Source organism: Xenopus tropicalis, chromosome 6 (genome assembly GCF_000004195.4).
Source record: "Xenopus tropicalis strain Nigerian chromosome 6, UCB_Xtro_10.0, whole genome shotgun sequence".
Classification (NCBI taxonomy): Eukaryota; Metazoa; Chordata; class Amphibia; order Anura; family Pipidae; genus Xenopus; species Xenopus tropicalis.
The window spans coordinates 90,512,456-90,529,801 of record NC_030682.2 but is presented as its reverse complement, the minus strand read 5'-3'; the positions used below and the strand labels follow the sequence as shown (position 1 = coordinate 90,529,801).

Below are 17,346 nucleotides of genomic sequence, written 5' to 3'. Positions count from 1 at the left end.
CCTCACATTTGCATTATTATGCTAGTTTTAGCTTAATGAATGAGACTAAGTTACGAAAAAAATTTGTGGCATATGTGGTGAAAATGCAAGCTTTGAGATGCATACTGTAGCTTTGCAGTTTGGTATTTTGCAGTAGAAAAACGTATTTACCCATTTTGAATATTGACAGAATGTGTACTTTTCAAAATCATGAGGTTTTCTGGGGTCGACTTATATGTTTGGCACTTTTGTCACACCAAATCAGCCAGTATGTTTTTTAGTAGTAGAAATATACAGTGGAGGAAATAATTATTTGACCCCTCACTGATTTTGTAAGTTTGTCCAATGACAAAGAAATGAAAAGTCTCAGAACAGTATCATTTCAATGGTAGGTTTATTTTAACAGTGGCAGATAGCACATCAAAAGGAAAATCGAAAAAATAACTTTAAATAAAAGATAGCAACTGATTTGCATTTCATTGAGTGAAATAAGTTTTTGAACCCCTACCAACCATTAAGAGTTCTGGCTCCCACAGAGTGGTTAGACACTTCTACTCAATTAGTCAACCTCATTAAGGACACCTGTCTTAACTAGTCACCTGTATAAAAGACACCTGTCCACAGAATCAATCAATCAAGCAGACTCCAAACTCTCCAACATGGGAAAGACCAAAGAGTTGTCCAAGGATGTCAGAGACAAAATTGTAGACCTGCACAAGGCTGGAATGGGCTACAAAACCATTAGCAAGAAGCTGGGAGAGAAGGTGACAACTGTTGGTGCGATTGTTCGAAAATGGAAGGAGCACAAAATGACCATCAATCGACCTCGCTCTGGGGCTCCACGCAAGATCTCACCTCGTGGGGTGTCAATGATTCTGAGAGAGGTGAAAAAGCATCCTAGAACTACACGGGAGGAGTTAGTTAATGACCTCAAATTAGCAGGGACCACAGTCACCAAAAAAACCATTGGAAACACATTACACCGCAATGGATTAAAATCCTGCAGGGCTCGCAAGGTCCCCCTGCTCAAGAAGGCACATGTGCAGGCCCGTCTGAAGTTTGCCAATGAACACCTGAATGATTCTGTGAGTGACTGGGAGAAGGTGCTGTGGTCTGATGAGACCAAAATAGAGCTCTTTGGCATTAACTCAACTCGCTGTGTTTGGAGGAAGAAAAATGCTACCCCCAAAACACCGTCCCCACCGTCAAGCATGGGGGTGGAAACATTTTGCTTTGGGGGTGTTTTTCTGCTAAGGGCACAGGACAACTTATTCGCATTAACGGGAAAATGGACGGAGCCATGTATCGTGAAATCCTGAACGACAACCTCCTTCCCTCTGCCAGGAAACTGAAAATGGGTCGTGGATGGGTGTTCCAGCACGACAATGACCCAAAACATACAGCAAAGGCAACAAAGGAGTGGCTCAAGAAGAAGCACATTAAGGTCATGGAGTGGCCTAGTCAGTCTCCGGACCTTAATCCAATAGAAAACCTATGGAGGGAGCTCAAGCTCAGAGTTGCACAGAGACAGCCTCGAAACCTTAGGGATTTAGAGATGATCTGCAAAGAGGAGTGGACCAACATTCCTCCTAAAATGTGCGCAAACTTGGTCATCAATTACAAGAAACGTTTGACCTCTGTGCTTGCAAACAAGGGTTTTTCCACTAAGTATTAAGTCTTTTTTTGTTAGAGGGTTCAAAAACTTATTTCACTCAATGAAATGCAAATCAGTTGCTATCTTTTATTTAAAGTTATTTTTTCGATTTTCCTTTTGATGTGCTATCTGCCACTGTTAAAATAAACCTACCATTGAAATGATACTGTTCTGAGACTTTTCATTTCTTTGTCATTGGACAAACTTACAAAATCAGTGAGGGGTCAAATAATTATTTCCTCCACTGTATGTCATGAAATACATATACACAATGTACATTTTGGGGTCTCTACATGCGAGATACTATAGGTGATCCTATGCACAATAGGTTTCAAACTTTTTGGTGGACACCTGGCATATATGCTTTATAACAGATATGCTGTATATTACTAAAAATGTTACTGTCATACAAAGTTTAAGACAAACAGTTACAAATTGTTAGCTTCTGGTGTATTGCAAAATATCTCAAGGATGTCAAAGCATTTATGCACCCTTCCTAATCTAACAAGTACATGTTAAAGGAGAAGGAAAAGCTAAGTCACTTGGGGGTGCCAAAATGTTAGGCACCCCCAAGTGACTTGAATCGCTTACCCCGTACCCTGGGCTGGTGCCCCTGTACAGAGAGAACAGCACCAGCCCGGGGTACCTGCAGCGCTTCCTTCTTCGCCGCGCGCGCAGTAGAGTGAAAAGCCTAACTTTAACAGAGAAGTCGGCTTTTTCACTCTACTGCGCATGCGTCTGGCTCACAGTCAAGGCTGAACGGAGCAGGGAGGAGGAAGCGCATCGCCCCAGGTGCCCCGGGCTGGTGCAGTTTTCTCCTAATAGGGGCACCAGCCCGGGGTACGAGGTAAGCGATTCAAGTCACTTGGGGGTGCTTAACATTTTAGCACCCCCAAGTGACTTAGCCTTTCCTTCCCCTTTAAAAAAACTTAATGGCTTATTTATCAGTTTTCAAATCTGTGAGTTTGTTTTTCGAAAATCGATTAAACTCGCATATCGAATGCTCGCTTATTTATTACTGTGACTGTTTCTCCAACTACCACCTACTTTATTACCACATTGTCCATAATGTAAGTAGTTTGTGAGTCCAATGTTATTGCCACATTGGCACCGGTTTCACGAGTATGCAATACCAGATGATCATGCTTCGGCCACTGGGTTGTTCTCCTTGCATCCTGCCTTGTCATTATTCTTCGTGATAGCACAAATTGTTGGCATCATTATTTTTTTTCTCTCCGCTTCTAACTAATCAAAGCTATGTCTCTTTCAGTTATGAGGCTGTGAACACACACAGCAACAAGAGGTCCTCTGCAGTCACCCATTATAATTATATATAGGACATTAAGACAACTTGTCCAGTATTGTACAAGTGATACCTATATTGGCTAAGAACAATACATTGCAAGCTTTCAGAGCACCAAGGCCCCTCTGTCAGACACAATTGGTATTTTGTGTGTGTGATATGCAAAAAATATATCGTATATGCCTATTATTGCATATCAAAAATAGAAGCTACTTTCCCTTGAGTTTTCAACTATTTAATTAAGAGAATAAACATATCCAGATAATAAAATGTATTAAATTGATACAGGAATTTAGTTATTTCATTGGTTTCTTTTTCTTCTGTTTAGTTTCAAGTTTCCTCTTTTTATGTATGACTTGTGTTTCACCTGCTTCCTTATTTTCAGCTGTTTTGCTTTGGGTCATTTTCTTCTTTGGTCTGTCACAGTCTTTCACTGGAAGACAATGTTGAAGAATTAGCACCAATACAGCTAACAAATCATATTACCTGGTTAGTAAACATGGTATTATAACTGACTTAATTTTAAAAATCATTATAAATAAAATGATTTCCATTTCTATTCTCAAACTTGAAATTCTGCAAGTTCTTTCCCCCTGCAAACCAAAACTGTTTCTCTCTGTGGCTTTTAATCATGCAGATATCAACAACAGACAGTGTTGGATTTCTACCATTAAAGGGTAATTGATAGAATTTCAGTGTTTCTGCATTCCCTGCTAAAATACCAGATATCCTTGGGATGACACTTTAAAAATTCCCATATTTTCGGGGCAGTAGATTACCAACATTTATAGGCCGCAGCACCTTGGTAGTTACTAAGTGTGGTTGAAGTCAGTTTGCTGTACATTCTTCTCTATGCCAGGTTGCAGCAACCCAGCTGCCTAAAGGTTAGAATTTTTGGGAAACTAAGTATGGTGTTCTGAGGGGAAAAAAAAGTGCCAAACCCCTGATACAGGGTCTGGCACACAGGGACCTGTACATATAGGCACCCATGGGTCCATTCCTAGAAGGGGCAGCCCAAAGGTGCAGAGATATTTAAGAGCGCAATACCTGCGGCTAAATTTGTCAGCAGAGGAAAGGTGGTGCCTGTTCCTTTTGCAATCGTCACATGCACAGTACGCAAACTGCGATGTGAGTGCAAGATGCTAGCTTATACCAGTACTCTATCTGTATGTGCTTACCAGTTGAAGCAGTGACATCTCTGTTGGCCTCTTCCTTATGGTCTACGGCACTGGGAAGCCACACTGAGAGACAAGTAAGTCTAGCTGACGTGCTAACTTCACAAAGCAATGATGGAGGAGTCTTTACCTGTAAATTGAATGTGTGAAGTCATAAGCTACAGTGTTTGTAATGTTCAATCTACTTAAGGATCTGGTAAAATGACAAATTCTGACCACTACTGGTGGAGGGAAGTAATTTTGAAGCATACACTCAAGGCCGTATTTACCATACCAGCTTTAGGCGGTGCCTATATAGTAAAAATAAAAGTTCAAGAAAAAAAACCCAGCCCACTGACAAATACTTGTAGCTGATCCAGCAGCAGGGCTGAGGGGAAGGTGGGATACCTTGTTCATCTGTGATTGGTGCATTCAAAGTACAACAGGGCCATCTGTACATGCACAGACCACAAATGAAAGGGAAGGCTGAGATCTAGACTCTAGGGCAGCACCAGACCTATATACATATCTTCCTAATTTGGCAACAAAAGCACTGGGTCAAATCAGAACAAGACAATCATATGTCCCCTGTGCCACCAACTGATCATAAAGGGGGACTATGGAGACCCTCTCCCCAAGAGGACCACATTAGCCTCAATGCTTTTATCTGACAGCATTTTCTAACAGCCCAATAAGGTTGATAACTTGCAAATAAGCTTGCCAACTTCACAGTTCTACCCATGAGTGAATGGTACTTGTGTGGCTTTTTTCATTGGGATCTAAAAATGATTGTTATTAAAAACCATGTAAATAGAGCCTGGATTTTTTTCATGTATACACCCATCCCCTGAGTATGCAAACCAGCAATTAAGGATATTGAGAGAAATATAATCTAAGCAAATGGGTGAAAGTTCACATGGAATTTCAATTATCAACAAAACTAAATGGCATAAATTGTTCTTTCAGTACTACGGTATTTCTGCAAGAGGATTTAGAATGCAATTTGTATAAGCTTAAGGGGACTTTATCCATGTTGGAGCTAACCTTTTCCGTGTCAATTCCCCACATCTTAACAAAACCATCACTTGATGAAGATACAACAATGTGTGTTTCCTCCAGTTCAAAGACATGAAGATTCTTCACCCTAAGACAAAAGATATACTAGAAGTTAAATGCTATTGTGTACTTTTTGGAATATTATTTAAAGGTATAGCTGGCCATACATTGATCGATAAAAGCGGTCACCTTGGCCCCTCCAGACCAAGTCAGGCAACATATTGTCCAAATATATCGGACAAGTTTAAAAGTTCCGTTGGACTCCATGCACTGATGCATTCCTTATTTAGACAGGTCTCCATGGGCCCACAGTATAATTTGGCCATTGGCAACCATACCTAAGAAGTATATTTGAAACAATCAAGACTGTTTAAAGATTTTATTATGATGTGAGAATATCTGCTGTTTCAACTGGCAAATTTAAAAGCCATGATAGAAATGGGAAGCAGAGTGTCCTGATGTTACTTGGAAAAATATCCATACGAATATAATTATGGCGCTATTGATAGAAGGATTTGTAGATTAAAACTGGTCATAAGCATACTTCTAAAATCTTTCAGTACATGTATGCTGGCCTGACAATCCTGACATATCTATGTACCATGGATATTGATTGGCCAGTTTGACCACCTTTCCTTTGCAGCTCCACCACTTCCTGCTGGCACAAATGTTTGCACTGTTAGCCTGCGCAAACAGAACAAAAGGAAGGTGGTCATGTATGTTTGTATGTATAACTTTATTTAGAAAGCACTACAAGAATATGCAGAGCTGCACAAATTTACAGTGTAGAAATGTACACACAGGGGGGATAAGCATAATAAGTAACAAGCATAGTAAAAAGTATAAATATACAGAGTTTAAGTGCCATGTGCTAGAAGACACAGTAGTAACAAGCCCCTGCCCTCTCTATATCCATCATACAGTGTATGACATCTTGCATGATATCTGTCCATTTATCACAGACTGGTCGCTTTGATACTGTACAGTGTCTACCAGTGTGAAAGGCTGCCTTAAGTAATTCTTTGAATTGCTACATCCATGCAAAATGGCCAGATTTGGCTGAAGCCCTGGAATAGTAGAAACTCAAGCTTTTTTTTTTTTTTTTTTCTTTCTATCTATCATTTTGTGGACAATGGGGTGTCTGATCACAAAAAATCGTTCATTAAGCTGATTGACCCTGGACTTCCTGAGTCCTGGTACCACACAAAGCATACAAAAATATGTCTCAGGAAAGTGATGAGTATAGTGTGCAGTGTGTGCATCTCAAGTATGTCAACTTTATGATTATGTGTTTTATATTTTAATATCACTATGACTACTAGGTACTTACGGCTATGGAGAACACACACTATGAAACTGAGAATTAAAGTCTCAATCACTAAGGTGTGCCAAAATGTTAGGCACCCCCAGTGATTGCAATCACTTACCCGATATATAGATCCAAAATTATCCACAGCTACTTACCTGATACCCTGGGCTGGTGCTCCCCGAGAAAAGGAAGAGGATCGCTTGGTTGCATAAACCCCAGGCCGTTGCAGTTTTTGGCTACCAAGAGCACCAGCCCAGGGTACCAGGAAAGGCATTACAATCACTGTTGGGGTGGGTGCCTAACCGCTGACTTAAGGGAGATTAAGTGGAACAAACACAGTACCAAACTTAAGAAAAGGGTATATTATTCCTTTAACCCTTTGCATTTAGGTGAGCATGTCCCAACTGTACCTGTTTTCATGAGCTTTAAATTCGCAGACACATTTTTGAGATGCTGTATCATAAAGTCTGATTACTTCCTCATCCCCAGCCACAGCAATAAGAGCATCCTATAAAACAGAAAATAGCATGAGGCTTATAAATATTGTGTTAATTAGTATTTGACATTGAAGAACACCTCTAAAGCATGAAACCCACAGAATAAAAAATTAATGAGTCATGCACTTAAAAAGTACAAATTACTGGAATAAAAAAACCATTATACTGACTGGAAGAAAGCATCTTTCCTAGCACATAAATACACCCTTTGGACTTGAAATTGGTGAGTGCTTTATAAATATTTATCAATACTACAAATAGTAAAGTTAGAAGTACTGATGACAAATTTGTGTAACTTACAGTTATAAACTGTACAGAAGAGATTCTTTTTGGGTTATTAATTGTACCAATTACTGCTGCAGTCTCCAGCTGGTAAACATCAACCTTGTCATGAATTACAACCACATATTTGTCTCCACTGGGAGACCACTGGACAATGTGTGCATCTGGAAGACAAAGAGATTTGTATTTCCACAAACACAAAAATGAAAGGAAGCATGGTAAATAATATATTTATGGCATAAACACTTAGAATGATTTTTTAAAAATGACTGGTATAGAGAGAAAGCCTATAATTAACATCACTTACTTTTCTTTATATTCTTAATAAAAGCTGAACGCCCCTCCACAAGATTCCAAGTTCTGTAAAAAAAAAAAAATAAATAAAAATATATATATATATATATATTCACTGTGCATCACACCATATCTTTATAGAGAGATGTATTTCAAAAGCAACCCCTTCAGCTGGTCTTACATGAACAATAATATTTTATATGTTTAGTGGTATGTGTATGGCCCTCTGATCCTGATAAATATCCATGTACTATGAATATGGGTTGATTTAGGAACTAGGCATGTTTGGTCTGTTGATGTTGGCCAGTGCATAGTGGACCGCTAGAGGAGGAAGTAAAGAGGAGTTTCAGTTCCCACCTGGTACCATTGTTTGTGCTATTGAACGAGCAGAACAATAGAGAGGCATACAATGCGTGGCCCCAATTACACAGTACACGCTTCATCTGTCTGGCCCAGGGGCTGATCAGCCAGGGAACATACCTGCCTTTACTACTCAGCATTATGTACACTACTTGCAGAATCTATACAGGTAATTAGATTCACCCTTTTGTAAAATGTAGAAAATATTATTTTAGGGTCAGTGTCAAAGCTAATTGAACATTACCACCCAGTACTAAAAACAGAAAATAAATCAACTTATTGGATATGACTGACTTATCGTAAAATACTAAAACAAACAGTAGCTGATTGGATATATTGGCAATACACGTAAGGATTTTTCTTTAACGACCAATTCCAGAGCAATCCAACAAAACCTTCAGTTTATCGGAAGGTTAGTATGCAGTGATTATACATCTAGCAATCTTTCATCTGATCGGTCAGAAAAATCGTTCAGGCAGGTTTCAAAATTTTAGCTGTTAATGAAATTTTCCATTGTCCAATTGTTTGCAGGACCAAGCAGACAGCTACAACAGTTTTTCCTAGCTTCAGCTAGTCAATATCACTTGATGTAAAATTAATTTTAAACAATCGTTTTACGTTAAGCTTAGTCCTACGATAACTAAAAGATATCAGGATATCAGGGGACCAAGGCTTTATAAATGGGATTTTAGCTAAGTTTAAATAGGAGAAGTCTGTATGAATGATTCTGGGTTCTGATGCTTACATCACTTAAGCATAAATGGATACATTACCTTAAGGTTTTATCTGTCCCCACCGATAAGGCTAACTTTCCCGAAGGATGTATTGAAAGGGATAAGACCTGTCCTCTGTAACAAAAAAAAAATATTGTGTATTCAGACAAAAAAAAACAAAGCATTGTACTGATTATCTGCTAATAATCTTGTTATAAAAAACAAGTGTACCCCTGTAGTTTGGTGCTGTATTTAAAAGTTATGATTCTGTAAAACAGTCTGACTGCTGTTCCATTCTAACTGACATTTTAGCATAAATAGTATATACCGAAATCTATATAGTAAATAAAATACACCTAAAGTTAAAATGGGCTGTATTTTTGTCAATAAGCAATTAAACACAGAACACCACTCACTTGTGTGCTTTGAAGGTTTGTTGGCACTCCCACTTTTTGGTATTCCATACACAAATCAATCCATCTTCTGCCCCACTTAGCAGGTGGGTGTTACCATAAAACTGTAGACAAGTTATGGTACCTAAAATGTCAAGGTTTCCTCACTTAGAAGCATACAGAAATCATACACAGACAATAACATATAACAATGGAAAAAATACCTATCATCTTGAAAGAAACCAAAGCAGATAATCAATAATATTGTTTCAGAAAGGCATGCATCAGTCAGGGTCCTTTTCATACAATAATCAAACTCTTCACTACACAAATGCTCTGTGGAAAGATGTCTCCTCTATAAGAAGAATTTGTATTCACAAATTCCACAATTTCGCTTAGTTTTGTACCTTGTCTTCATTTCTAAAATGACCTTATTTAAAGCAGTACTCCTAAATTACTAGACAAAGTAAATTACTGACTGGAGCCAGATTTACAAGGATAAGTTATACTGTGTGCTATTTGGAATAAAACAAAACAAAAAAAAAATCACAAGCAGAAATCCAACATATGTTTAAAGGAAAAGTAACACTAAAAATGTACCTTGTACCCCGGGCTGGTGCCCGTTAGGAGAAAACAGCACCAGCCCAGGGTACCTGGAGCGATGCACTTCCTCCTTCCTGCTTCATTAAGCTGGGACTATGAGGTAGGCGCATGAGCAGTAGAGTGAAACGCCGACTTCTCTGTTAAAGTTACGCTTTTCACTCTACTGCGCATGCACGCGCGGCGATACAGGAAGGAGGAAGCGCTGGCAGCTACCCCGGACTGGAGTGGTTTTCTCCTAACAGGGGCACCAGCCCGGGGTAAAAGGTAGGTGATTAAAGTCACTTGGGGGTGCCTAACATTTTGGAACCCCCAAGTGACTTTGCCTTTCCATGTCCTTTAAAGTGGACCTGTCACCCAGACATAAAAAGCTGTATAATAAAAGCCCTTTTCAAATTAAACATGAAACCAAAAATAATTTTTTTATTACCACATCCAAACCAATTATAAAAGCATTTTAAAATCCCAGCGGTCAATCATATAATGCCTGCCCCGCCTCTATGCCTTAGGCATAGAGGTGGGGCAGACAGTTACTTTCACTTTCAATTCAGAACTTCTCAGATGTTGCTGCACTGCTTACATTCCCCCTTCCTCCTCACCATCTAATTGTGTAACCAGTGCATGGCCATGGGTATCGGGTCCCCCCATACTGGCACAGAAACAAGATTTTGGCAGGATGCAATGCCTGCTTTGATAACAGTGTCCACAAAATGGCCCTGCCTGCTTGCTGCAATTGTGAATTGCAAGGCTGAAGAAAATAAGATTAAAATAATTTATTTAGTGTAAGTAAAGTTTATTTTGCTTGCCAAACACAATAGAAAACAATTTGAAATTATTTCTTAAGGTGACAGGTCCGCTTTAAGTAAAAAATCTATTCTACCCTGCCCCAATGATTGCCCTATCCTGCACACCATTTATTATTTTGAATGCCTTATTAGAAAATACCTGCTAAAACTTGGCTTCCGGGGTCATCATGCCCACACTGCCAATTGATCGATCCTAGCCCGACTCCTTCCTATACAGAAGGAAGGCTACGATCGCTCAATTGATTGTCGCATAGTGGATTCTGCCCTGCATCGCCGTATCGCCCTATTTCAAATAACCGGAAGCCAAGTTTTAGGTGACTCCTATCAGGCTTCAAGTTATCCTCTAACAAAAAAGAACAAAGTTATAGGGTTAAAATCTGCAGCTGAATCCAGGTCATTAAAACTTACCATTGTGATGCAGCAAAGCTCCATGTTCTACCTTCTTCTTCATATCATAAATCTGAATAGTTTCATCCTTGCTCCCAGTGGCTACAAATCTATTATTTACAGCAACCACAGACAGAGAGGCAGTGTGGGCATGATGAGTGAAGTCTGCAGAACTTAACCATTGCTGGAAAACAACAGAAAATTATTTAAAATCAAATCTCATGTAGAATAAAGGTGCAAGAGTGAAAGTATATTTTATGTGTATATATATATTATATATATATTTACATACACATACTGTATATACAGCCTACCAGGTTCTAGAGTTTGTGACCCTACTGACACTTTAAAGGGGTGGTTCACCTTTAAGCTAACTTTTAGTATGTTATAGAATGGCCTATTCCAATTTTCAATTGGTCTCCATTATTGATTTGTTATAGTTTTTAAATTATTTGCCGCCTTCTTCTAACTCTTTGCAGTTTTTAAATGGGGGTCAAAAAACAGCAGCCAAAAAACTATTGCTCTGTGAGGCTACAGTTTTATTGTTGTTGTTACTTTTTGTAAATTTCTTTTCTATTCAGGCCTATTCCCCTATTGAAATAGCAGTCTCTCATTCAAACCACTACCTGGTGGCTAAGGTAACTTGGACCTATTTCTACATATTGATAATGGGTGAGTGCAGAGAATCTTTTGCGGTTGTTTATATGTATTTTGTGGTCACAGCCTCATTGCACCCCCGCCTAATGGTTTACAATTTAGTGGTTGAGCACAACTTTCCCTTTTTCTTGTGTTATTGTTTATACAGGAGCAGTGGCCAGCTCCATGTTGTAGCCCCCACTCTTCCCAGCTACAGTCAGGTGATCCCAATGGAGCCAATAAAAGGGCAACCATATGGGAGTTTTAACCTTATAAGCAAGTATGTTGCAGGTAAAACTTAGTACCTTTGCTCAGTACTAATCTTTAATTACTTATATAGGTCAGTGTAGGACTGGCCAGAAGGGATGACTTTGACGTAGTTGGCCAGCTTGAAGTATATTGCAATGTATGGACAAACAATCCCTCTTTTGGGTCTGGGGGGGGGGGGGAAGGCATTTCTTAGTAGCTGAATGCACAGAAATGTCTTAATGTCCTATTTCTACATATTGATAATGGGTGAGTGCAGAGGATCTTTTGCAGATGTTTATATGTATTTTGTGGTCACAGCCTCATTGCAACACCGCCTAATGGTTTACAATTTAGTGGTTGAGCACAACTTTCCCTTTTTCTTGTGTTAACTTGGACCCTAGCAACCAAATAACTGATGAAACTCCTAACTGGAGAGCTCCTGAACTGAAAATGAAATAACTAAAAAAAAAAAACTACAAATAATAAAAAATTAAGACCAAAACTAGGCACCGCCATTGTGCAAAAAAAAAGCCTCTGTAGCAGGGGTCGGGAAACTTTTTGGCTGAGAGAGCCATAACCACCACATATTTTAAAATGTAATTCCGTGAGAGCCATATAATATGTTTGGCCGCGGATGCTGCAGGGCAAGGTAGGGTGGGTCCCAAGGATGCCGGATGCGATGCAGAGGAGGGCGTGGCCTGCGCTCGGTGGATAGAAGACGTGTTATAAGGCTCAGAACACGTCTTCTATCCGCCGAGCGCAGGGGCAAGGTAGGGTGGGTGCCATGGATGCCGGATGCAATGCGGAGGAGGGCATGGCCTGCGCTTGGTGCCAAGTGCAGATCACGCCCCCCGTTATTTTTTTTTTATTAAAGATTTGGAGCAAGCCAGATGCAGCCATCAAAAGAGCCACATCTGGCTCGCGAGCCATAGGTTCCCTACCCCTGCTCTATAGGTACAGGTATAGGATTCCTTATTTAAAACCGTTATCCAGAAACTTCTGAATTACAGGAAGGCTAACTCCCATAGGCTCCATCCATCAAGGCATCTTGTATTTGATCCCAACTACAATATAATTAAATCTTATTGGGGGCAAAACAATCCTATTGGGTTTATTGAATGTTTAAATAATTCTTAGAAGACAAAGTATGGAGATCCAAATTATAAAAAGAACCCTTATCCCAGGTCCTTAACATTCTGGAAAACAAGTCCCATACCTTGAATCCACATAGCTGCACTCAGCACCACTACTTTTGATGCCCAGGGCTAGAAGATTTTCAGGGCAACTGCATTGAATACATGTCAAAATGCACACGCAGCTGCACTAATTTGATGCAAATGACACAACTGGTTCAATAGTACAGGGTAGTGCTGGGGAGCACAGGTATAACAGTACAGGGTAGTGCTGGGGGAGCACAGGTATAACAGTACAGGGTAGTGCTGGGGGAGCACAGGTATAACAGTACAGGGTAGTGCTGGGGGAGCACAGGTATAACAGTACAGGGTAGTGCTGGGGGAGCACAGGTATAACAGTACAGGGTAGTGCTGGGGGAGCACAGGTATAACAGTACAGGGTAGTGCTGGGGAGCACAGGTATAACAGTACAGGGTAGTGCTGGGGGAGCACAGGTATAACAGTACAGGGTAGTGCTGGGGAGCACAGGTATAACAGTACAGGGTAGTGCTGGGGGAGCACAGGTATAACAGTACAGGGTAGTGCTGGGGGAGCACAGGTATAACAGTACAGGGTAGTGCTGGGGGAGCACAGGTATAACAGTACAGGGTAGTGCTGGGGGAGCACAGGTATAACAGTACAGGTATAACAGTACAGGGTAGTGCTGGGGAGCACAGGTATAATAGTACAGGGTAGTGCTGGGGGACACAGGTATAATAGTACAGGGTAGTGCTGGGGGAGCACAGGTATAATAGTACAGGGTAGTGCTGGGGGAGCACAGGTATAATAGTACAGGGTAGTGCTGGGGGAGCACAGGTATAACAGTACAGGTATAACAGTACAGGGTAGTGCTGGGGAGCACAGGTATAACAGTACAGGGTAGTGCTGGGGGAGCACAGGTATAACAGTACAGGTTAGTGCTGGGGAGCACAGGTATAACAGTACAGGTTAGTGCTGGGGAGCACAGGTATAACAGTACAGGGTAGTGCTGGGGAGCACAGGTATAATAGTACAGGGTAGTGCTGGGGGAGCACAGGTATAATAGTACAGGGTAGTGCTGGGGGAGCACAGGTATAATAGTACAGGGTAGTGCTGGGGAGCACAGGTATAATAGTACAGGGTAGTGCTGGGGAGCACAGGTATAATAGTACAGGGTAGTGCTGGGGAGCACAGGTATAATAGTACAGGGTAGTGCTGGGGAGCACAGGTATAATAGTACAGGGTAGTGCTGGGGAGCACAGGTATAATAGTACAGGGTAGTGCTGGGGAGCACAGGTATAATAGTACAGGGTAGTGCTGGGGGAGCACAGGTATAATAGTACAGGGTAGTGCTGGGGAGCACAGGTATAATAGTACAGGGTAGTGCTGGGGAGCACAGGTATAATAGTACAGGGTAGTGCTGGGGAGCACAGGTATAATAGTACAGGGTAGTGCTGGGGAGCACAGGTATAATAGTACAGGGTAGTGCTGGGGAGCACAGGTATAATAGTACAGGGTAGTGCTGGGGGAGCACAGGTATAATAGTACAGGGTAGTGCTGGGGGAGCACAGGTATAATAGTACAGGGTAGTGCTGGGGGAGCACAGGTATAACAGTACAGGGTAGTGCTGGGGGAGCACAGGTATAACAGTACAGGGTAGTGCTGGGGGAGCACAGGTATAATAGTACAGGGTAGTGCTGGGGGAGCACAGGTATAACAGTACAGGGTAGTGCTGGGGAGCACAGGTATAACAGTACAGGGTAGTGCTGGGGAGCACAGGTATAACAGTACAGGGTAGTGCTGGGGGAGCACAGGTATAACAGTACAGGGTAGTGCTGGGGGAGCACAGGTATAATAGTACAGGGTAGTGCTGGGGGAGCACAGGTATAACAGTACAGGGTAGTGCTGGGGGAGCACAGGTATAATAGTACAGGGTAGTGCTGGGGGAGCACAGGTATAACAGTACAGGGTAGTGCTGGGGGAGCACAGGTATAACAGTACAGGGTAGTGCTGGGGAGCACAGGTATAACAGTACAGGGTAGTGCTGGGGAGCACAGGTATAACAGTACAGGGTAGTGCTGGGGGAGCACAGGTATAACAGTACAGGGTAGTGCTGGGGGAGCACAGGTATAATAGTACAGGGTAGTGCTGGGGGAGCACATTATGATTTGTACAGGTTAGTTAGTTATGAGCTGAATATGTATGTGCAGTTTGGGGGGCGCATTCTAATGTACAGGGCTGAAGAGAGTGCACACAGGTTCCCCTACACCAAATACAGTTCAACAAATGGTTCCCTAGCAGTTTCCATAGCCTGTACAGTAAGGCAACACAGAACTCTAGGCTATTGATAAACTGACCTAGCAGGAAGAAGCTCAAAACAAAACTCAGACAACTCTTTGTTTTGTCACTTACCTCCCCTTCCCGATGTACCCGATACCCAAACAGTACTTGTTCATAACAGCCCACCACCAGCTCCATGTATTCCTCCATGCTGGCTATGAACTGCCTCTCAGCAAATCGTGATGTCACATCCATGTGGCTGTGAGAAAAGAGGGAGGATATGATGTCACAGGTGGGCGTGTCTAATAGGGATGCTTGGGGGATAGAGGTGGCGTCATTCACATAGAGAATGGAACAGTAGATTATGAAATGGAAGTGCAGATTGCTGATAGCTGCCCAGGTGGAGGATCCTGCAATTTATACTGTCTCTCTCCCTCCCAGTGCCTTTTTAATGTAGCTGTAATTTATTGGGTTCTGTAGTCACTTCCCTCTCCCCCACCATGCTGGTTCTTTACTTACCCCCCCCCCCCCCCTGGAGCTTCTGATGGGCTTGGAATTTAGGAAGTGTACTCCCCTCTCCCCCATGACTTCTGATGGGACTTATGATTTACAGACAAACAGCAGAAGGGGTAGGGTTTCTGAAGCAATGCTCGGTTCTTTACTCACACAACCACCTCCCCTGTAGCTTCTGAAAGGCTTTGAACTCACTCCCCCCCCCCCCTGCCTACAGCTCTGTTCACAAATTGATGTGAAAGGTGCACAATCAGTATAGAAGGAACAGGGAGGGGGGTTTTCTGAACGGAGCTGTAGGCATGGAGGGTGGGGGGCGGGTTGGGGGAGTGAGTTCAAAGCCTTTCGGCTGATGCCACACGTGTTGTTTTTACGCTGCGTATTTTCTCAGCCTCAAAACGCCGCACAAGCCACACAGCCCCTGACTATGGCGTTTTTCAGCCTAGTACTGGTGACGTAGCAAATCCCATTTCCATGGTGCTAATAGTGCGAAATAGTAAAAAACACTGCGTATTTCCGCTAGGTCTGGCAGCTGCCTTTGTGTATACAATAGAATAGCTTGCTGTGCAAATACTGGCGTATTTCGGCCAACGCTTGAAAAATCCGTGCTAAGGCGTTTTCTAGCGTATTTGCGCATTGTGTGGTTTGCTTCGAGTCTTTTCAAGTTATTTCTATGGATGATGATATTGCAATATTGTGGGTTTTTCAGCCGCTGAGAGAATTCGAAAATATGCAGCGTAAAAACGCCACGTGTGGCATCAGCCTTCAGAAGCTACGGGGGGGGGGGGGGTTGTGTGAATAAAGAACCGAGCATTGCTTCAGAAACCCTACCCCTTCTGCTGTTTGTCTCTAAATATATCGCTGCCTGTCTTATCCTGTGCTAAATTTCTGGGGTCAAATTAAAAATGACTGTACATGGCATGATTCACTGCGCATGTGTGAGATTTCAGAAGAGAGACACACCATTTTTACAACATGGTGATTTCCAGCGGCGTTTTTTATGTAAGTTAAAAAAAGTGTCTTTAGCAAGTAATTTTCATCCTGATAAAACTGACCTTGGTGTGTTTATATGTGATAGGCAGGTCAAGACTGAGACTCAAAACAGGCCATAGCATTTGAAGAACACAGAGGCCTCTAGTTATGCCCCTAAACACTCCAAAAACATATAGGAAGGTTGTATTGGCTCCTGATAAAACTGACAGGCAGGTGAACACAGAGAGTCAAAATTGGCCCTGGCACTTCAAGTACACAAAAGCCCAAACAGCCCCCTAACAGCAATATAAGATTGTACAGCGCTGCGTACCCTTTACAAATAAAGTTATACATACATACATATAAAGGGGCCGATTCACTAAAGTCTGAAAAACGTGTGATATTTATAGCATGCATTAAAAATATTACTTCTTATATTTTGCGAGTTAATGATCGATTCACTAAAAGGACACTTGTCTGAATTAAAAAGCGATGTTATTGTCGTTATTTATGTTGCGATGACATATTTTTATACATGCAATATATTTATGCATTATTTCGTAGCACGCAATATTAGCGCATGCTATTATGCACCTAGCAGTTACTTTCTGAAAACTACTGTTCTGAAAATTACAGTCTGAAAACTGGAGCTTCAAATATGTCTGTGAATTATGCGTTAGTAATATTTCTATACATTAATTACCTCAGTTCGATGGAAATAACGATTTGCGATAATCAGGATTTTGCGCATGACTTTGATGA

The 17,346-nt window shown here is 41.5% G+C and overlaps 1 protein-coding gene across 1 annotated transcript; it reads right to left on the bottom strand.

Annotated features, from left to right (window-relative positions):
* Positions 1-3,155: 3,155 nt before the first annotated feature.
* pak1ip1 (PAK1 interacting protein 1) lies at positions 3,156-15,366 on the bottom strand. The gene is given in 10 exon segments (NM_001017054.3): positions 3,156-3,369; positions 4,115-4,241; positions 5,135-5,234; positions 6,866-6,963; positions 7,253-7,398; positions 7,542-7,594; positions 8,662-8,736; positions 9,018-9,138; positions 10,808-10,970; positions 15,235-15,366. Coding segments are annotated over 10 exon segments (1,098 nt in total). The 5' UTR covers positions 15,313-15,366; the 3' UTR covers positions 3,156-3,232.
* Positions 15,367-17,346: the final 1,980 nt, after the last annotated feature.